The sequence below is a fragment of the Theropithecus gelada genome, chromosome 2 (genome assembly GCF_003255815.1).
Source record: "Theropithecus gelada isolate Dixy chromosome 2, Tgel_1.0, whole genome shotgun sequence".
Taxonomy (NCBI): domain Eukaryota; kingdom Metazoa; phylum Chordata; class Mammalia; order Primates; family Cercopithecidae; genus Theropithecus; species Theropithecus gelada.
The window spans coordinates 93301812-93322415 of NC_037669.1; the positions used below are offsets into that span (position 1 = coordinate 93301812).

A 20604-nucleotide genomic window follows, 5' to 3' on the forward strand; every position below is an offset into this window, starting at 1 on the left:
CCATCCAGCCCTGATAGAGGAGATGCAGCTCCAGGACAGACTGGCGACCACACCTGCCCAGTGTGCTTTAGGGCAGGGCAGTCACCTCCCAGCTCGCTTTGCTCCAGGGAACAGGATTCTTATAGCCACTGGCCAGGCCTGTTCTGGGGATATGGTCAGTTGAACTCCACCCTGCACCCCGACTAAAGCTGCAGTGCAGCAGCCTCACCTTGGCTGAGGGGGAGTCACTCATGATGCAGGTCAGCACTCTGACTACATGGACTGCAATGGCATCTGTGTCTTGGTCCAGGACCTTGGGGTTGGGAGGGGCCGTCAGGAGAGGCAGGGGCCAGGGTGTCACAGCTGGCAGCCCCCTGCAGTAAAAAAGGTGCAGAGCCAAGCACCCCAAGGCATGTGGCATGTGCTAGATCAGCAACTCTGTTGGAGCACCAGACCTTCTACTCCTTGCCCCAACTGCTGTGACCCTATCATGACCTAGGGCCCTCTCTGAGCAGCTCAGCAAGACCCAGTCTAACAAAGGCTGGGAAGGGCCTCACTGGGACAGATTAATGGTGGACACTCTCACTGCACCGTCCAGTCCCCCTTTCTGTGGTGGAGTTAGGGCCCCACCCGCAACCTGTCTCCCTAAAGCTAGACACACGAGTACAGACAGGCCAGCAAGTGCCCCATCACCCACAGTGATTGACAGGGGTCAGAGATTCAGGGACAATCAATCACAGGGTGTTAGAACCAAAAGAACCTTCGAGACCTTTAAGTCCCACCTTGCCCCTTCCCCCTAGATCCAGGTGGGGACACTGAGGCTCAGCCTGGCTGAACCTGACAGCCAGAGGCATGCTGCTGCCTCTCCTGCCCCACCCTGAAGGGGTCAGGGTTTGGGAGGGCTTGGAGAGCTTCTCAGCAGGGACCAGGTCACATTTGGCTCCATGGGGCCTTTGGTCCCAACTTTGCCTGACTCCCCAAGTGACCTCAGGCATCAGTCTTCCCCCTCCAGGCCTCAGTGTCCTCATCTGTAAAAACAGAGGGAAGTCACTTTGCCCTGCCTGCTTTGCAGATGAATAGACGTGCCAGCTCTCAGAAAATGACCATGTGCAGTGAACACATAGGGTTACCTCATGAAGACAGAGCCAGGGTAGGGGCTATGGAGGTTGGGGTCCACAGGTTGAGCCCCCAGAAAGGGTGCCCTCTGTGAAGCCGCCAGCTGACACCCTGCAGCTGCCTACAGCCCACATGCAAGGTGAGTCAGGGAGCGCATCATCAGGGGCTGGCTGGGGGCACCCAGTGACCTGCTGAGGGTGGGTGCAAGAATCTACAGAAAGAAATGGCACCATGAGGGAGACCCCCTTCTCTGTGACTACAGCCAAACCCTTGAGTGTCTGGGCTTCTGTCTCGCCTTCTGAGAAATGAGGTAGGTAGTTGTGTTTCGAAGGTTCCATCCCGCTTGGCACAGGCAGACCCCAACACCCAATCAAACACCAGGCAGGGGATAGACCACCTTCTGTCCTGTTCCCTAGGATGGGGACTTGGAAGGCAGGCAAGACAGCATGGAGGACCCATACCCATTGCTAGACCACACCAGGCCTTACACACATCCGCTCATTCCCCCAGCTATAGTGCAGGAAAAGCTTAAAGAGGAAGTCCCAGGGGTGTCTGAGCTGGTCAGCCCCAGGATGGTACCTTTTGGACATTGGGCTCAGTCAGTAACCGGGTAGCCAGGTCACTGTCCCCCTCAGGGGGCGCCCGGGCCTGCAGGTACAGCTGTGGGCAAGGGGGAGGCACAGGGTGGAGGAGGCAAAGAAGAGAGAGGAGGAAGATGGGAGAGGGTGGGGTTAGAGCAGGACCAGGAGCAGCTGCCAGGTGCCCTGCCTGGCACTAGGGAACAGTAGGGTGCTGAGCCCCCTGTGCCCTGCTCAGATGGGCAATCGGGGGGATGAGTGGGTGGGAGCAGACACTGCATCTGAAAGCAGTGGTGTGCTCCTCTAGCCCCTGTACTTGGGGCCAGGGAAAGGGAAACAAGGCGCCAGAGCAGCTCCCTTCCTTCCATAACAAGCCCCGCTTCCGTGGGGCACAGAGCTGTCCTGAGCCTCAAGCCCAGTCCTATAGAGGCCCCAAGGGACGGGCCCTTGTCCATGCCCCAGACCCTCTCACTGAACTGCAGGCCATCCCACCAGCTGCAAACAACTGACTCTGTCCAGCCCATGTTTGCTCAGCAGCAGCCTGGCACCTATGCATGTCTCCCCTAACCTCTGGCTTCCAGATCCTCACCCCCAGGCTGGGGCCTACCCACCTTGCTGTTCTGAATGAGCCGAGTGAGGTGTTCAAAGCAATTGTTGCTGAGGAAGGTGGCTTGTAGCACTGGCCGGTCTTCACATGCCAGCATCATGGGGATGGCATCTGTAGAAGTGTCAAGGGTCAAGCCCTGCTCAGACCCCTCTAGGCAGCCTTAAGCCTTCCTTCGTATGCTGCCCCATCCAGCCCTTCCATCATCACTTAGGCTTTTCCCTCATGATGCCCCTTCCCCAAGAGCCTGGGAGCCCATACCCACCGAGCATGCTGACCCGGAGGGTGACAAGGGCCTCTTCGGGGCCTGAGCTCAGACCAGCTGGCCAGTCGGCATTAAGGACATGGAAGTAGCTCTCAAGCAGGGCACGAAGCTCTGGGCCACGAGGAGGTGTGCGGCTGGCATGCAAGACATGGACTGCACCCACCAGTGCCTCTAGAGCCAGTGGTACTAGGTGGGGGTCTGGGGCTGGCCCATGGCTCCAGCCCCGCACCACACTCAGCAGGCCTTTCACAGAGCCGTCACTTACAGCCATCTGCCCGTTCTCCTGCAGGTGTGGACAGAGATGGGCAGTGGGCAAGGGGCTCACCCAGCAGATAGATGCTGAAAGAGCCGCTCTCTAGTCCACAGGCTCACCTCCCAGCCTACCTTTCCTCCAGCGAGGACGGCGCAGAAGAGGTGGATGAGACGCAACAGCAGTATGGGAGGCAAGTGGTCTGCATTCTGTAGGCTCTCTGGGTAGGGGGTTGTGGGCAGGGTAATGTCACCAAGGTTGCAGGGCTATGGACCCAGGGGGCTGCACAAGAGGTGGGTGCCCTGGGGTGGAGGGGAGAAGGAACTGGGCCAAGTAAAAGACCCAGTCTGAGTGATAAGACTGGGCTTTGCCCTGGGGGGCATCTAAGGAGTTATGGCTGTATAGTAGAGGGTCTGAAAGGGACACAACCCTTCTCTGGGGGACTTAAGGGGGACACAGCCCAGCCCTGAGAGTCTAGCCAGCTTCCTAGATCCTCAAGCGCCAAAGTGAGGGCCCCAGCATGAGCACATCCTTCCTCTTCCCCGTGATGACCAGGGCTTAGTTTCTCAGATGCAAATCTCTTGCTCCCTCTGCCCCTGTGACGGTTGGTGCTTCCCATGCTGTGCTCTGGGGACTCTGCTGTATCTCCTGTACTGATGCCACCTCCCCCACGCCCATGCCTTTGCTTGGGACTTCTAGGGGCTTTCACAGCCTAATACGTAGGAGGCCCACCTGGCCCTGCGCCAGCAAAGCTGGACAGGATGCCAGGCCAGGGACTGAAACTCAGAGGGCAGAAGGGACCAGCCCTGGGTCACATGCCTGAGGGAGGAAGAAGAGTAGCGCTGGGGCTTGATTCCGGTTGGATGGGTGGGAGGCCTCCTTGGGGATGGGGCTTTTGAGGGGAGACCTGAGAATGCAGTTGGAGGGGAGAGGGCACAGCATGGGCTAAGACCCTGAGGTGGGGTCAGTGGTAGCAGTCTGGGAATGAGAGGAGAGAAGCGAGGCTGGGCAGCAGGACAAGTGGAGAGAAAGGCTGTGGGAGGAGTAGGATTTCATCTTGAGGGTGCCAGGTTGACATCAAGGGATACGATGGGAGGAGGAATAAAATCCAGTTTGTTTTAATAAGAGCACCCAGGCTATGGGAAAATAAAGGCGGGGAGCTCCCTAGGGGTGCCTCCCCTCCTGGAGCTGCTGCCCCAACTCTAGATCCAGGCCCACAGCTCCATGGGGGCATCACTGAGACACTTAATATCTCAATAGGGGCCGGGCGCGGTGGCTCAAGCCTGTAATCCCAGCACTTTGGGAGGCCGAGACGGGTGGATCACGAGGTCAGGAGATCGAGACCATCCTGGCTAACACGGTGAAACCCCGTCTCTACTAAGAAATACAAAAAACTAGCCGGGCAAGGTGGCGGGCGCCTGTAGTCCCAGCTACTCCGGAGGCTGAGGCAGGAGAATGGCGTGAACCCAGGAGGCGGAGCTTGCAGTGAGCTGAGATCCGGCCACTGCACTCCAGCCTGGGCAAGAGAGCGAGACTCCGTCTCAAAAAAAAAAAAAAAAAAATATCTCAATAGGTCACCACCTTCTCACAACCCTGCCCACCTCTGTCCAGGCCATATCCCACCCTGAGCCTATCTAAAGTCCTGGCCAGTCTCCCTCCAATGAGAGAAGAGAGGGGACCCAGGGGAGAAGGGTCACTAGGGAGAACAGGTTCACAGGACCACCTGTGAACAGGCGGCCGCAGCTGTCCTGGGCATCGGATCCTCCAGCAGCCAGGGAGCAGGAGGTGGAGATACCTACTGTGTCTCCAGGATGGGTGGAGAGTGGGTGGAGGCTATGGGGACAAAGGGATTGGACCAGAGAGTTTTAAGATCAGAGTAGGGCACAAGTGGCTAGAAGGATTCGGGAGATGGGAGGGAAAGAGGATGAGAAATCTGGGTAGGCAGGTTGACCCCACCCCTCCACCTGATGGGATGCCCTCACTCCAGCCCAAGATGTCCTTTCTCTTCTCTCTGTCCCTAAACTCCTGCCTAGTCTTTGGTTCTCCCAGACCTGCATGCAGACACCACCAAGTGGTTCCTGTGTATGGCAGGATCAAGGAACTACAGGAAGGGGCCTAGGTTTGGGGGTGGGGCCAAGTGGGGGTAGGGGCGGGGCCTGACCTTGGAAGAAGGCACTGAATTCCTGGGGCAAAGCAGCAGGAGGGAACTTGTATTTGCTCTTCTCCTTGGAGCTGATGACTTCCCTGGGGGCAGTGAGGCCAAGGACATCAGCCCGGCTCTCATCACTCCCCGCTCTCACCCCTCCTTGGGCCCAGCACGGCCATCCTCTCCCCACCCTCCTCTGGGTTCCCTGCCTTTGGGCTGGGTCTCACCCACTGCGCTGGCGCCGCCAGGTCTGGTAAGGGTCAAAGAGGCCCTCGCAGAGAAGCAGAGCATGTAGGGCCACATTCTCCAACTGTGCCCCTTGGTCCTGGGGTGGTGGGCATCCTTTCAGCTGTAGGTGTGGGGAGAGAGGTTTAACCCTGCCATGGCTACCGCCTGCCTCCCTGCATGTACCCTCTGCCCCCCAAGGTAGAGGCCACTTCACCTCCGCCACCAACTTGGTCAACAGCGCCAGCACTCGGGGCACTAGCACCTGGCCCCGGCCTGCCTCTATGTTCTCCAGGTTTCTGGGGGAGTCAATGAGGAGAGAGGTCACAATAATATACCATGCCCCTCCCTGCCCCCGCTCCCTCTGGCCCACAGTTCTAGGCCCCTGCTCGTAGAGTGGATAACAGGGACACCTGCACAGAATGATGAAGAGCTTGAGCAGCAGGAGGGCTTGCTCCAGGTCGGCCTGGTGCAGCTGCTCGGCCAGCACATGCAGCGCATCCAGTGGTAGCAGCGGGACCTCTGCACCTGCCTCCTCTGGCCTGCAAGGAAAGGGGAGACATGGGTGCTGAGGACCCCTCAATCTCCCTGCTCTGTCCCTGCCGTCTGTGTAGATCCAGCCTCACCTTCGTGGCTCCAGAGAGGACAGTGAGATGCTCTTCTTGAAGGCACCTACGAAGGCCTTCAGCCACTGCTGCAGGTAACCCAGGTCCTTCTGTAGGCAGAGCAGGGGATCAGTGGTGGGGGGCAGAAGGGGTGCAATAAACAGGGCAGGGACAAGGGGATGTAGACAGAGGTGAAGAATGAATGGTGGTGGACACCGGGCATGGACAAGGGATTAAAGGCAGAGTGGTGGGTGTGGAGGAGGGGAGTAAGGGATGGGGGAGGGAGGGCAGGACATTGGAAGGTCAGCATCAGAGAGTTAGGTACATACTGACCACTCTTCCAGGCACCCCACTGCTTCTCTCAGCCTCCTAGTTTCTGCTCCCACCTCCCTAACGCCTGCAATCCTAGGCAGGTCTGACACAGCCAGGGGAGGGGCGTAAGTGGGGTGTGGCTGTGGCCCACACTGGTGCTAGGGCTGGAGAAGGTGTCCCACACAGCAGCCACCCCCTACCAAGAGCCTTGGGCTGGATCCTCATCTGCCATCGTCACCCAGCCCAGCAGAAGGGGTTACCTTCAGTAACCTTCTTTAACTGTGTATCCCGGGACACATGTGTACCATTAGACAGGCAGACCCAGATATGCGCACATCCTCATGTGCAGCACTACCTTGCCCCGGGAACCTCCACCCACCCTCGCTGGTTACCTGGACCCCAGGCCCCAGAGCTGGTTCCATGGGCAAGAGGGGCAGTGGCTAAGCCCAGGTCTAGGCGCTGCCAGGAAAACTTTGGTGTGAACGGGAAATGTCTCCTCCCGCCCTGGGGCTGGGGCAGGAAACGCAAAGTCACGGTGGGGGAGGGGGACCGCTTCCTCCCGGCAGACCGCAGGGATGTGGGGGGGCCGGGGCACCCTGGGCCCCAGTGAGAGAGGCTGCAAGCGACCTGGCCTGCGCTGAGGGTGGGACCTGTTACAGAGGGGTGGAGTCACCTATCCTGGGTGGGGCTTGTGGGCCAGAGACTAGTTTTACAAGCGTGAGGTTGGCGCCTGGAAGAGCTCTTATCCAGGTGAGGGTTCTGATCCTGCTGCTTCAGTACCCTTCACTCAAGGCACCCACAGCTCCCTGACCTGTGCTCAAGGCCTTAGGCCATAGAGGTCGATGTAGAAGACAGCCATACCTTTGTCCCCCCAGCACCGCCATGTCCTGGCCACCTCATCTGGACCCTGCAGTTCTCTCTGCTCAGGAACACAGCTGATAAATCCTAGCCTAGCCCGTATCTCCTCTAACCTCTAAGCCCCTCCCAGGGGATAGGGGTGGGTGGTGGCTTATACAGGAATTCCTCCAGGCTGGCGCCATCTGGAGCTCCCAACCAGCTGAGTCCTAGAGTTAGAGGCGGACAGGGGGAGCTAGAGTGGAAAAGGATGAAGAGGCAAGGGACACATCATGGTCAGTACTCAGCAGGCCTGAGGCTGCTCCCCAGGGGCCATGGACCTCATACCCAAGGACCTCCAGAACTATCTTTGGATGGATGGCTAATTTTTGCAGTCTATGGACCCAGACCACAGGGCAAGGCCTGAATGGTCCCAGGGCAAGAGGCCTGACCACAGCAGACCTGAGCCAGATCCCCAAAAAACCTAGGCAGAGCAGCCATCCACCCTGTGACTGGGGAACTCCCTGGTATATTTTAGTGCAGATCTGAAGACAACTCAGAGAGGTGCCAGGGCCACCATGGAGCAGACCCACACAACCATGACATTTTGCCTGTCAGTGACATTTACTGACCTCTCCACCCTCTCCTGCTGGCAGCCTCCTCCTGAACAATCAGCAAGGAGCCCAAAATACCCAGATCCCGAGACAGCAGAGGCGGCCAGGGGTCCTGGACCACTTCTTCTGAACCTCTCCCATTACAGATGGGGAAACAGGAGGCCCCATAGGGGATGCCTTATCTACTACTTTGCCTTCAGTGTACCTTTGAGGATGCTGAAAGCCAGACCTTAGTTCTAGGCCAGGACCACTCATGATTGCTAGCAAGCCAGCCCATGCAGACCATGTGACCCGATTCTTGCCTCAGTGGCCCCACAGAGACCGCTGGCTGCCTTCAAAAATGTCCCAATGCTGTCTTCCCCTCTTCTGCCCCTCAGTCAAGCCAGTCACTCAAAATGGGAGTCTTCCTGCCAGCTGCAGCTCTACTGAGCACCAGAAAGCCCACATTTGACTATGTCTAACCCCTCCCCATAAAGGCTCGACTGCTGAGCCTGGCATTCCAGGCTGCTGGTCCAACCAGGACCTGCTTCTCCGGCTTCCACCTCTCCCCATCTGTGGTTCACATCCTCTTGTCCAGGCCTCTGCCCACCCTATGCCCTACTGCCTTGTGTAACTTGGGCTTGTAGTACTTGAGCAGGAACCTCCCACCCTCCTGGTGGCCATCACCTTGATCAGCCTTCCCAGGATAGGGGTGGGTCCCTCAATCTCTACATACTCCTGCTTTCTGTCCCTAGAACCACAGCCTTGGCCTGTCCAGTCCTGTAAACTTTCAGCAGATTGGGCTGAGCTGGGTTCAGGGCTGGGGCAATCAAGACAGCCTTCAGGGGCTCTGAAAGGGGATGAGGAGGTCTCCAAGGCACAGTATTAGGCAGGGGTGGGGTGGCTGCCTGTCCTGCCTCCCTGGGTCTTACCTTTTCTCCCTGGAAGGCCTCAGGCCAACTCTGGCCAAGTCCCCATGGCTTGAGACTGCGATGTGTCGGGGTATGGGAGTCCCTCAGGGAGCCAGGGTCAGAAGGCAGAGAATGGCAGGGGATGAGAGCATAGTAGCAGTGCTGCATGTGAAGGCCCAGGGCCTGGGAGGGGTGGCCGTGATGCTCAGGCTTCCCATGCCCCTCTCAGAGCCTCTGCCTTGGTCAGTTGTGCCAGCTCTGAGCAGGAACATGGGTCAGGGACAGTCCAGCCCCTCGCTCCCACCTAACTGGGTCAGAGCCCCAACCCTGTCCCCCACTGAGGGCAGGCTGGGAGCAGCTACACCTGCCAAGCCCTCTCCAGGGCCCATAGGTAAGTGATGCCCAGGTCCTGCAGCAGGGAAGAAGGTTGTGGGAATGGGGAAGGCCGGTGTCCCTGGGAAGAGGGGGTCTCATGGTCGCCTCCACAGAGACCCCAACTTCTGCCCAACTAGCTGTGAGGGCACTTGAGAGTGCTGGGGGTGAGGGGCTCCTGAGGACTGCTTAGGCTCAAACAGTCCCTGGCTGCGCATGGAACTGAGACTTCTCTGGAATTCTGAAGTAACCCGGAGGGCTGAGGGCTGGTGGTTGTGACACTGGTGGGGAGTACAGGGAGTACACCTTGTTTGCCAAGGTGACAGGAATCACTGAGCTGCCTGACACCATGCTGCTCCCAGACCCTGCCTGACGTACCCCAAGTCCAGAGCACAGTGGGCCTCGAGTAGACATCCGTCACCATCACAGCCTGATCAGCCAGTCACATGCCCTATCACAAGCTCACATCTGAGGCCCTGTGTGGGTGGTGCCCACCTCACCTCCAGCCTCCACACCCCAAACCTGCAGGATGCCCGGGCCCAAGGGCGTGACTCGCTGTCTGTACCCCCACAGGTCTGCCTGTGCTTTGCTCTTGTTTGCTCTGCTGGAATGCCCCCATCAGGGGCATCAGCACCCTCTGTAAGACCTATTCTTGTCTGGTGCCTCTCACGAACCAAATCAGTGGTGAGCACATGGGTTCCGGAGTCCAGTCCCCATTCTAACTCTCGGTGGCTTGTTACCTAACATTCACCTCTTTAAAACCATCCCTTTGCTTCATGGGTAAACGTTCTCCAGCCATACCTACCCAACTCGAGGTCAGGATAAGGTGAGTGGAGCTCCAGATCCAGGGGCTCTGGACTGCCCGAGCTCCTTGAATTCCAGGCAACAACCCTCAGCCCCCACTGTGAGTGACAGTAAGAGGCATTAATAGACCCCAGGGAAGAGCTAGGAGCAGGAAGGGAGAGAAGAATACAGCTCAAGAGTGGGTGACTCCTCTCAGTCAGAGCTGCCTGGGTGGTAGTGAGCACTCCATCTTCAGGGACAGACAAGCAGAAGTGGGACAGGGTGGGGTCTGTGTGGAATAGCCTATCTCAGGCCTAGGGGTCCCCCAATTCAGTATCCGGATGGGGAGGGCAATGTCAAGCTAAATGTGACTTCTGGCTACATCACCAGGACTGGAGGTCAGGCTTGGAGGATGTTAGGCCATGGGATGAAGCAGGAAGATGGGACTTTGCTGGGGCAGGGACAACTGAGGATAGTGGTTTGAGTGCCTGGGTGGCTGGGCCAGTCTCTCCCCCTTACCTGGAGAGGGGGTGCTGAAAGGGTGGACCTTCTGATCTCCATGACACCCACCCTGCCCCAGGGCCTGACCATCCCCTTGTACTATATATATATATTTTTTTTTAAAGCAAGGAAAGCATAGATTTATTGAAATGAAATCACACTCCACAGAATGGAAACAGGCTCAAGCAAGCGGCTTAAGAGCCGACCACCCCCTTTTACTATCACTATGGAAAATGGCAATCTCCTTCCAGGGTCCCCATAGACCCATAGTAACTGACCCTGTTTCTCCGGGGACCCCACACTTCCCCATCAGCTCCCCAGTTGTCATAACAACCCCAGGAATGACCAGTGGCCACCCAAGCCTGGGCTGTGTGCTCATCTCTCTGTCACTACAGACCCTCCTCCTTCAGGCGCCTTGGTAATAGAGGCAGGGGACCAAGCATCAAGGAAGTGATTCCACCTTCCATTTACCCATTTCAGGAAGGTAAACTGAGGCCATAAAAGGAATATGACCAGATAAAGTACCAGGGGGAGTGGAGGGCCTGACCAGGCTTCTAAGAGGCAGTAGAGATCAGTTAGGGAGAGGGAACTGGGGGAAGTGTGGGCAGGACGAGGTTGCCTCCAGCCTGACCTAACCTCCCTGGACCCCTCTGAGGCCTCAGTGGCATAGCTGGACAGGTCAGCTTCTGCTCCCTCCTGTCACCTGAGGGTTTGTTCTGCCCTGACCTTTCCCTGAGTGCCCTTCCACATTCAGTGCCCCCTCACTCTGTGACCCCATTCACTGGGGGGGTTGCTGAACATCACTGCTGCTCCTGCCTGAACAGGGACCACACATCTGCATGCTATGTGGCATTAACTTTTTTTTTTTTTTTTTTTTTTTTTTTTTTGAGACGGAGTCTCGCTCTGCCGCCCAGGCTGGAGTGCAGTGGCCGGATCTCAGCTCACTGCAAGCTCCGCCTCCCGGGTTCACGCCATTCTCCTGCCTCAGCCTCCCGAGTAGTTGGGACTACAGGCGCCCGCCACCGCGCCCGGCTAGTTTTTTGTATTTTTTAGTAGAGACGGGGTTTCACCGTGTTAGCCAGGATGGTCTCGATCTCTTGACCTCGTGATCCGCCCGTCTCGGCCTCCCAAAGTGCTGGGATTACAGGCTTGAGCCACCGCGCCCGGCCATGGCATTAACTTTTATGGGCTGCCCAACCGCCAGCCTGTCAGGTGCTGTCCCCAGTCCCCCAAGACTCCCCTGTCCTTCCTATGCCTTCCCTGGGGGAGCTCTGGTGGGCTTGGAGTCCTCTGGATGAGCCCCCACTGTCCACCAGGCCTGCTTGACTAGCTCTGCCCTACCCCAACTCCTGACAATTTGCTTCTTGTCTCACTGCTCCTGCTGTTCCTTCCTCTCGGCCCTCAAAGCCCAGACTCAGCCTCCTCTGGGGTAACTTCCTGACTGGTCACTGCTATGGGACCCACCCTTCAGCTAATACCCAAGGAGCACCTACTACATGTGAGGTCTGACAATCGTGGTAGGACCCTGCGTTGGTTTCCCCACCAGGGCCCTAAGGAGCTCCGACTGAGTGAGGTCCTGGGGTGCTCTGACTCTTCCCTCTTCCCTCAGCGGCCACCCACAGCCCCCTCCCTCACTATGAGGCCCCCAGTTGAGCCGGGCCCACAAGGAGAGGGGGTGGGTGGGTCTAAACCTGGGGTCTTTAAGGAAGAGGAAGGGCAGGAAGGAGTTACTCCCCCCTCTCCATCCCCACCCAGACCCACAACTGGGGAAACAGGTTTGCCAGCTGATGTCAGCTCTCACAGCTGAAGGGAGGGGTGCAGGTGTTGCTGGCTGGGTGGCTGGCCAACTAAAGGGTCTCCAAACACCCACTTTCAGCTCCGCCCCTTACCTTGCACTCCCCCTCCCCAAGCACACACACAATAGGTCCCTAACAGGACTCAAAGTTGCATAGCACTACTCCTCTCTGGATTGGGGGTTCCAGGAGCAGGAGCAGGCGGGCAGGAAGGCGAGCTGGGAGGTTGGCCCTAGCTTCCTCTTCCCAGGCAGCCTGGCCCCGCCTGGCTCCTGAGTTTGCTGTCACATCCTGGATTTGTTTGCCTGGCCCCAGACTGCCCTCTGCCTGCTCAGGCTTCCAAAGCTACAACCTGCCAGCCTATGTTCCATATCTGCCCTGTGAGGTGAGGAGCTCCTGGAGCGGGAGGCTCAGCACAGATATGAGCCATAACCACCTCCTGAGGGGATGGGGGCTGGCCATGTACAGAGCTCAGCTAGATGGGGCATCAGGAGGCAACCATGCTGGAGTTACTGTCCTGGGAGATACCAAGACACTCCCAGCAGCCTGCCACCCGACCTGAAGACCTGTCATTAACATCTCTCACACTCATCACCTGGTTTAAGTCCCCTTTACCTGCCCATGCACCTAGAACCTGCCCATAGCTATGGGGCAGTCAGAGGGAGGACTAGGGGTAGGCTTCTCTTCAAATCCTCTGTTCCTTCACAACCACTGGGGATGGAGGCAGAGAAGCTGGGGCGAGGGGACCCAATGGGGCCAGGGAAACAGGAGCTTTCTCTGGTCTGGACCAGCTATAATGGCTACCTCTCCGCAGAGTCTAGGAAGCCCCTGAGGTCAGGGCTGTGTAATTTTTTTTTTTTTTTTTTTGAGACAGAGTCTGTCACCAGGCTGGAGTGCAGTGGTGCAATCTCGGCTCACTGCAACCTCCGCCTCCCTGGTTCAAGCAATTCTATAGGCATGCGCCACCATGCCCAGCTAATTTTTGTATTTTAGTAGAGACGGGGGTTTCACCATGTTGGCCAGCATGGTCTCGATCTCCTGACCTTGTGATCCGCCCACCTCGGCCTCCCAAAGTGCTGGGATTACAGGTGTGAGCCAGCACGCCCGGCCAGGGCTGCCCGGCCAGGGCTGTGTCAATCTTACAGGCGGGAAGCAGAGGCTCAGAAGTCGAGTTTGATCTGAGTTATACCTAAGAGGGACTCTACTCCATGCCTGGCCTCCTGCCGGGGGCACGGACCTCTCACAACCTGAGCGGACTGAAGAGGCTGTGGTCCTTCTGGCCTGGACTCCAGGTTGGTGGAACACAGTGGGCCAGCCTCCTCATGGAGGGCCAGCGCGTCTGAGCATGAATTCCCCCCACTGACAAACTGTTCAGGGCACACAATGGTCTATTGTGCCCAGGGCACACCTGAGCCAGGAGCATGATGCCAGGCAGGTGCAAGGAGGGAGGTGCTGGGTGAAGGGGAAGGGAGTGTTACCCTGGGGTCCCTCCCTGCTGTGGGTACAGAAGGAAAATGGGGGACTATGTGTGTGAGACGGTGTGAGTGACACCAGGTTCTCAGCTGATGGGACACCCAGGTCAGAGTCACTCCCCTCACCTTCTGAGACCACCTGAAGTATTCTCTGAGTCGGGTGGGGAGCTCAGGAGGAAAGGGCCTCCCTCCAACCTTTTCAGACATCCTTCAGGGAATCAACGCCCCACCCTCACCCTGGGCATCCAGAGCAAAACCTTTTCTTCTGCTCCTAGAGAAGTCCTGGGTCCGCCCCTCAGAATGGGGGCAGGGTGGGTCGTTTCAAGTCAGGGAGGAGCTTATCGCAGCCTGTCTGCCGGGGGTGTGGGGGGATGCAACTCAAGAAGGACCTGAAGTGGGAGCATTCCCCTTCCACACACCTCCCTACGTCGGCCCACACACCCCCCCTACGTTGGCCCACACCCCCAGACCCGTTGGCCACGACCACCCAATCGGGCTGCGCCCAAGGGAGAGGCAGCCCATATACAAATTGAGTCCCCCTCCCCCTAGCCTCCAGGCCAGTCTCCAGGTCTCTCCAGGCCTCAGTTTCCCCATTTGTAGAAAGGCGAAGAAGCGTCCGGCCGCCTCGGCCCAGGCCACTCTCCTCTAGCAAGAAAGACTCAGGCTGCATGGTCCTGCTGGGGGGGTGGGTTGCTGTGAAGTGCACGACAGCGAGGCATAAGTGCCAGAGGCACCCGACGGGCTGGGGGCACACACGTGTGTGCGGAGCCGTTGCATGCCCTTCGAGCGCGCGCGGCTACGCGGCCCCAGCGGCGCTGGGCGCAGGTGCAGCAGGCGCGGGGCGCGGGGCGCTGGGCGCGGGAAGCTGGGGGCACCGAGGGTGCGGATGCGGATGCGGGGCGGGCTCACCTGCGCGTAGTAGAGCAGCCACAACTCGTAGAGCCGCTCCGAGGCGGCCATGGCCCGGCCCGGCTCCAGCCCTGTTGCGCGCCACCTGTCGCCACCTCCTCCGCGCCGCCCGCCGGTTGCCCTCGGCCAGGCCCATGGGCGGAGGGCGTCACTCCGGGGCGGAGCGGCGCGATACTACTGGGGAAGTCTGCGGCTGTGGCCTCCGCGGCGCTGAGCCACCCAAGTCTGCTCGCTCCTCCTCCTTCTTACTGCCGGCCGCCGCCCGGCTTCCTGCACTTCGCTGCAGTCACCGCCGCCCCGCCTCTCCCGGGACCGTGTAAAGGGCTGAGAGCCTGGCAGGAGGAGGGGCCTATGGGCCTGGCGGCCCGGGCGGGTGCCCCGCCGCCCCGCCCCGCCCCACCAGTGCCATTGGAAGGGCCAGCCTGAGTCTCCCGGACGAGGGTCGGGGTGAGGAATTTCAGACTTCTCCAGGGTCTGAATCCGCCCAGGACGCTGCTGGCCTGACTGCAGTTGCCGCCATTCAGGGAAGGGGCGGCGGGCCGCGTGGGGGTGGCGAGGGTCCTTCAACAATAATGACCACCATTGGCCGGGCGCGGTGGCTCACGCCTGTAATCCCAGCACTTTGGGCGGCCAAGGCGGGCGGATCACGAGGTCAGGAGATCGAGACCATCCTGGCTAACGCGGTGAAACCCCGTCTCTACTAAAAATACAAAATATTAGCCGGGCGTAGTGGCGGGCACCTTTAGTCCCAGCTACTTGGGAGGCTGAGGCAGGAGAATGGTGTGAACCCGGAAGGCGGAGCTTGCAGTGAGCCGAGATTGCACCACTGCACACCAGCCTGGGCCACAGAGCGAGACTCCGCCTCAAAAAAAAAAAAAAAAAAAACACACACACACACACACACACACACAAACCAATAATCACCACCACCACCATGACGACCCCTTGTAGCGCTTATCAAATGCCAGGTGCTACTCTGTCGCTTTATGGGAAGACCAAAACGCAACTTTTGAGCTCTAGCTGTTTGTGGAGTGTGATGGTGGGAAGTTAGCAGCAGGACTAGCCTGAAATACCTTCGGGGCCGCGGTGCCCTCCCAGATCCCAGAGAGGCTTAGACCTAGACCGTTCCCACGGGTCCCCCTCCCTTCTCCAGGAAGCCTTCCCAAACGCTCCAGTGGAGGGGTTCCCCCCACTCCCCAACTCCAGGGCCCAGAACTTGCTTCACATATGTTGTTTCTTTAACCTCAAGAGGTGGGTGCCTCATGGCTCTGTTTTTTGTTTGTTTGTTTGTTTTTGAGACACTGTCGCCCAGGCTGGAGTGCAGTGACGCGATCTCGGCTCACTGCAACCTCCGCCTCCCAGGTTCACACCATTCTGCTTCAGCCTCCTGAGTCACTGGGACTATAGGCGCATGCCACCAGGTCCAGCTAATTTTTTGTATTTTTAGTAGAGACGGGGTTCCACCGTGTTAGCCAGGATGGTTTGGATCTCCTGACCTCGTGATCCACCCGCCTTGGCCTCCCAAAGTGCTGGGATTACAGGCGTGAGCCACCGCACCCGGCCAGCTCTGTTTTACAGATGGAGAAACTGAGGCCCAGGTTGGCCAAATGAGGACCACCTGGGCATGCCCAGACTGTGAGGTGAGGGCATGGGGAAAGGGGCACAGGATGATGGTAGGAGGGACCCAACCCCTGGTAGGTCAGGTCCCCAGGGATCAGGCCCTTTGTTGGGGCTGGGGAGAAGTTTGCTGGGCCCAGAGAGGTGCTATTGGTTCCAGGAGTTGACCAGTCTGGAGACTCCTAGGCCTTGGGTGGCCAAGAGAACAGAGACCCTGTCCTGTTTTGTTCTCCTAGCTTCTTGGTCCATGCCTCCAGTCTGGACTTTTGTCCTGCTCCATCCATCATAGCTCTGAGCTGGGGTTTCCTGAGCACCTCCAACCTGCATGTCAGGCCTTGGCAGAGCAACCCATCCACTACAGGAAAGAAGGCTTAGTGAGGACAAGACGGTTAGTGAAGGGAGGGCTAGACCTGTGGTCTGTGGCCCAAGGGCCTCTGAAGGGAGTTGGAAGGGGAAGAGTGGATGTCCACCTGTAGCCAGGGAAGGGAGGCCTCGGGGAGGGAACAGCCTAAGAGGCTAGTTGTCCCCTGGCAGTGGAGGCGGGGGGAGGCATGGTCTCCTATTCCCAAGTGGGGGTGTGTGTGGCTTTGGGGACCCCCACATACTGAAAGAATATCTCGACTTCAGCTGAAGTGGTCTCCTGGTTATCAGGACACTCTAGTTCATGCAGGAAAGAAGACTCTGGCAGCTTCTGCTGGGGAGCCATGAATCTTGTGGTGACTTGCAGTCAAGGCCAAACCAAGACTTTCTAAGCTGGGGATTGGGGGCAGTCCTTGAGGCCCACTGGACCCAGGTTGGGCTTTGCTCTTCCCCGGAAAAGGTAACTTGACCCTGAGGACGTTGCTGCTGCAGGAGGGGGTGGGAGTGAGAGGGGATCATCTTTGAGTCCAGAGGGAAACAGCCATACAGTCAGGTCCCTCACTGTACAGGCTTTTGTCTGAGCTGAGAGTGGTCACAGAGGGGCTTAGGGGCACTTGTCAGGTGAGTCTGGGGAGCCACTGACAGCGGTAGAGGTGTGAGGCATATCTTATATTAGGGTGGGATTGAAGTGGAGGGTCAGGAAAGGCTTTTTTTTTTTTTTTTTTTTGAGACGGAGTCTTGCTCTGCCGCCAGGCTGGACTGCAGTGGCACGATCTCGGCTCACTGCAACCTCCGCCTCCCTGGTTCAGGCGATTCTCCTGCCTCAGCCTCCCGAGTAGCTGGGACTACAGGCACGCGCCACCACGACCAGTTAATTTTTGTATTTTTAGTAGAGACGGGGTTTCACCATGTTGGCCAGGATGGTCTCCATCTCCTGATCTCGTGGTCCGCCCGCCTCGGCCTCCCAAAGTGCAGGGATTACGGGCGTAAGCCACTGCGCCCGGCCCAGGGAAGGTTTCCTGAAGGCATTCGAGCCTTGTCAGGTCAAGTGGACAAGAATGGGTCAGGGCATTCCAAGACGCCAGCATGGACTGATTAGTGTGGTTAGTGCTTAGGCAAAACCGGAGCGATCGACGCACTCCTTTCACCTTCTCTCGGGTCTGAATTCCACTTGCTGCTCTTTGACTGATCAGCATTGGATAAATCGAACCTTAGCTTTTTTTTTTTTTTTTTTTTTTTTTTGCTGGCTCCCCACCCACTAGGCAAGTTGCCCGGAAGAATAAGGGCAGGGTGGGGCGGGGAAGGGCGAGGCGGGGCGGGCTCTTCCATAATACCCCCGCATTGATTGGCTTTCAGGACCTTCCAGTCTCTCATTCTCGTCCTTGGATTGGCCGCGAGACATTTATCCGCTGTCCTTAGGCCTGCGCGATGCAAACGAGAGAAAGGGAGGGGCGTCGGCGGGCAAGATGGAGGCGACTACGGCCGGTGTGGGCCGGCTAGAGGAAGAGGCGTTGCGGCGAAAGGAACGGCTGAAGGCCCTACGGGAGAAAACCGGCCGCAAGGTGAGAAATGTGGAGTGAGGGTCGTCGTTGAGGCGATTCGGGGTCCGGGTCGGGCTTGAGGAGAGCGGAGGGCTAATAAGGAAAGACGGCTGCTGAGGACGCGCATGCGCGGGCGGTAACGCATGCGCGGGCGGTAACGCATGCGCGAGAAGACGGCGCCCTCCCACGATGTCTGGGGCTGCTTGGCGTGGGAATCCTCTGGCGCTGGTGCGGTCGTCGCGCATGCGCGGGGGTGGGTAAGGCAGTGGTCAGCCATCCGCAGTCTATCTGACTCCTGCTTCCCGGGTGTTGCTCGTGTAGGTGTCTAGGGTTGCCTGTAGATTCGGATACTTGTTGGGTTAGGCGTGATTTGTTACGTTTATCGATGGCCTAGCTGGTCTTTAACCCCTGCCTTCGATTCTGAGTCAGACAGACTCCCCAGTCCGGCAGCACTCCTTGGACAGGGCAGCAAGTGACAGCAATGGGTACACAGCCGGAGTCGTTGCGTGCAAAAATCAAAAAGAGGCCGGGCGCAGTGGCTCACGCCTGTAATCCCAGTACTTTGGGAGGCCGAGGCAGGCGGATCATTTGAGGTTAGTAGTTGGAGACCAGCCGGGGTAACACGGCGAAACCCCGCCCCTACTAAAAATACAAAAATTAGCAGGGCGTGGTGGCGGGCGCCTGTAGTCCCAGCTACTCGGGAGGCTGAGGCAGGAGAATGGCGTGAACCCAGGAGGCGGAGCTTGCAGTGATCCGAGATCCTGCCACTGCACTCCAGCCTGGGCGACAGAGCGAGACTTTGTCTCAAAAAAAAAAAAAAAAGAAAAGATCTATTTCTAACTTAGTAACTTAGGGTGGGCCTTAGAAATTGGGAACGAGGGCCGGGCACAATAGCTCGTGCCTGTAGTCCCGCACTTTGGGAGGCCCAGGCGGGCGGATCACCTGAGTTCAGGAGTTTGAGATCAGCCTGATCTACATGGTGAAACCCCGGTTCTACTGAAAATACAAAAATTAGCCAGGTGTGGTGGCAGGCACCTGTAATCCCAGTTACTCGGGAGGCTGAGGCAGGAGGATCGCTTGAACTGGGAGGCAGAGGTTGCAGTGAGCCGAGATCGCGCCGCTGCACTCCAGCCCAGGTTACAGAATGAGACTGGTCTCAAAAAAAGAAAAAAAAAAAAAAAAAAAGGGAAAAAAGAAGAGGGCGTTAGTTCTTCCTTTAGGGATGGGCTTACTAGCCTATTAGTTGCCATATTCGAAAGCAGTTTTCCTTGCTGTCGTTTAACAGCAAATGAAAAGTTCCATTTCTATTTTGTTCATCTTTCCAACGTAATGGAGAGGAAGAATTATTCTGAAGTTCACTACCTGTGTGCAAACCCTAGTTTGCTTTTTACTTGGACTTGGGACACATTGCTTCATCTCTCTGAGTCCGGGTTTCTTCATGTCTCCAGTGGGGAATGACAATCCCTACACGTTCGTTCTCATTGGGTTATTGTGAGATCTGATGGGATAATCTGTGTGAAAGGCTGTAGAGACAGACCAGTGAGGGCCATAGTTGTTGGTTCTGTTGTCAGATGGGTGAAAGCGGTGTCTTTCAGTGTATGAAGTACAAAGAATGTAAACAGCTAGACCTGTCAGAGATGGGAGGGCACTTCCCACTTTCCAACTGAAAAAACAGGCTGGACAGTGTGACCCCTATTTTCCTTACTGCATGGCAGTCTGGGGTCCTTTGTGAAACTGAAAAGGGAAGTAATAGAGAGTGAAAGCTGGCTAGAGTGGCTTCTGCTTTTGTTGGCTGCCTGTCGAACATAACAGACATCCCCTAAATTGCCTGTCCCAGAGAAGCTCAAGCCTCAGCCTTTCAAACAATGGCCAGTCCACCTGAGCTGTTTGCTTGAATTTAGGGCTCAGGTTATTGGGACCAGGTTTGAAGTCGGAATGCAAAGGACAAAATAGCATCCACAAGGCCCATTGCCAGGGAAGGACGTGCTAGATCATCAGGAGAACTGGCCTTTAAAGAGGGATTCTCTCAGAGGGCTGGAAATACGGCCTGATTGTTATTTTTTCTGTGTTTTAAAATTGTGGGAAAATACACATACAATATACCATTTTAACCATTTTAAATGTATAATTCAATGTCCAGAACATTTTCATCATCCCAAACTCTGTACCTGTTAAACAATAACTCTCCATTTCCCCTTTCCCCAGCCCCTGGCAATCACTGTTCTACTTCCTATCTCTGAATTTGACTACTCTAGGTACTTCATATAATCAAATCATACAGTATTTGTCCTACTGTGACTGGCTTATTTTACTTAGCATGTCTTCATACTTCATCCATGTTGTAGCATGTGTCAGAATCTCAGTCCTTTTTAAAGGCTGAATAATATTCCGTTGTGTATACCATATTTTGTTTGGTTGGGTTGCTTCTACGTTTTGCCTGTTGTGAATAACGCTGCTATAAACATGGGAGTACGAGGCCAGGTGCGGTGGCTCACGCCTGTAATCCCAGCACTTTGGGAAGCTGAGGTGGGTGGATCACGAAGTCAGGAGATTGAGACCATCCTGGCTAATACAGTGACACCGTCTCTATTAAAAATACAAAAAATTAGCCGGGCGTGGTGGTGGGTGCCTGTAGTCCCAGCTGCTTGGGAGGCTGAGGCAGGAGAATGGCATGAACCCGGGAGGCGGAGCTTGCAGTGAGCCAAGATCCCACCACTCATGCCAGCCTGGGCGACAGAGCGAGACTCCATCTAAAAAAAAAAGAAAAAACATGGGAGTACAGATACCTGTTTGAGTATCTACTGCTTTGAATTCTTTTTTTTTTTTTTTTTTTTTTTT

General features: G+C 57.0%; 2 protein-coding genes across 3 annotated transcripts in view; one reads left to right on the top strand and one right to left on the bottom strand.

Annotated features, from left to right (window-relative positions):
* Positions 1-14478, bottom strand: part of NBEAL2 (neurobeachin like 2) — a 30031-nt gene extending 15553 nt beyond the window's left edge. Inside the window, exons 1-11 of the mRNA XM_025376351.1 lie at positions 14249-14478; positions 5790-5878; positions 5577-5705; positions 5381-5462; positions 5166-5287; positions 4954-5036; positions 2927-3012; positions 2543-2825; positions 2285-2391; positions 1675-1755; positions 209-292 (exon numbers count right to left, since the gene is read on the bottom strand). Coding sequence (XP_025232136.1) covers positions 209-292; positions 1675-1755; positions 2285-2391; positions 2543-2825; positions 2927-3012; positions 4954-5036; positions 5166-5287; positions 5381-5462; positions 5577-5705; positions 5790-5878; positions 14249-14299 — 1197 coding nt within the window. The 5' untranslated portion in view covers positions 14300-14478. The remainder of the gene's footprint in view (positions 1-208; positions 293-1674; positions 1756-2284; positions 2392-2542; positions 2826-2926; positions 3013-4953; positions 5037-5165; positions 5288-5380; positions 5463-5576; positions 5706-5789; positions 5879-14248) is intronic.
* The window catches only part of CCDC12 (coiled-coil domain containing 12), a 61166-nt gene continuing 52735 nt past the window's right edge, over positions 12174-20604 (top strand). Inside the window, exons 1-2 of one of the 2 annotated variants that reach the window (XM_025376352.1) lie at positions 12174-12252; positions 17582-17787. In XM_025376352.1, coding sequence (XP_025232137.1) covers positions 17692-17787 — 96 coding nt within the window. In that variant the 5' untranslated portion in view covers positions 12174-12252; positions 17582-17691. Of the gene's footprint in view, positions 12253-14608; positions 14696-17581; positions 17788-20604 lie in introns of those variants that run through there. The other variant, XM_025376354.1, reaches the window with a different exon arrangement.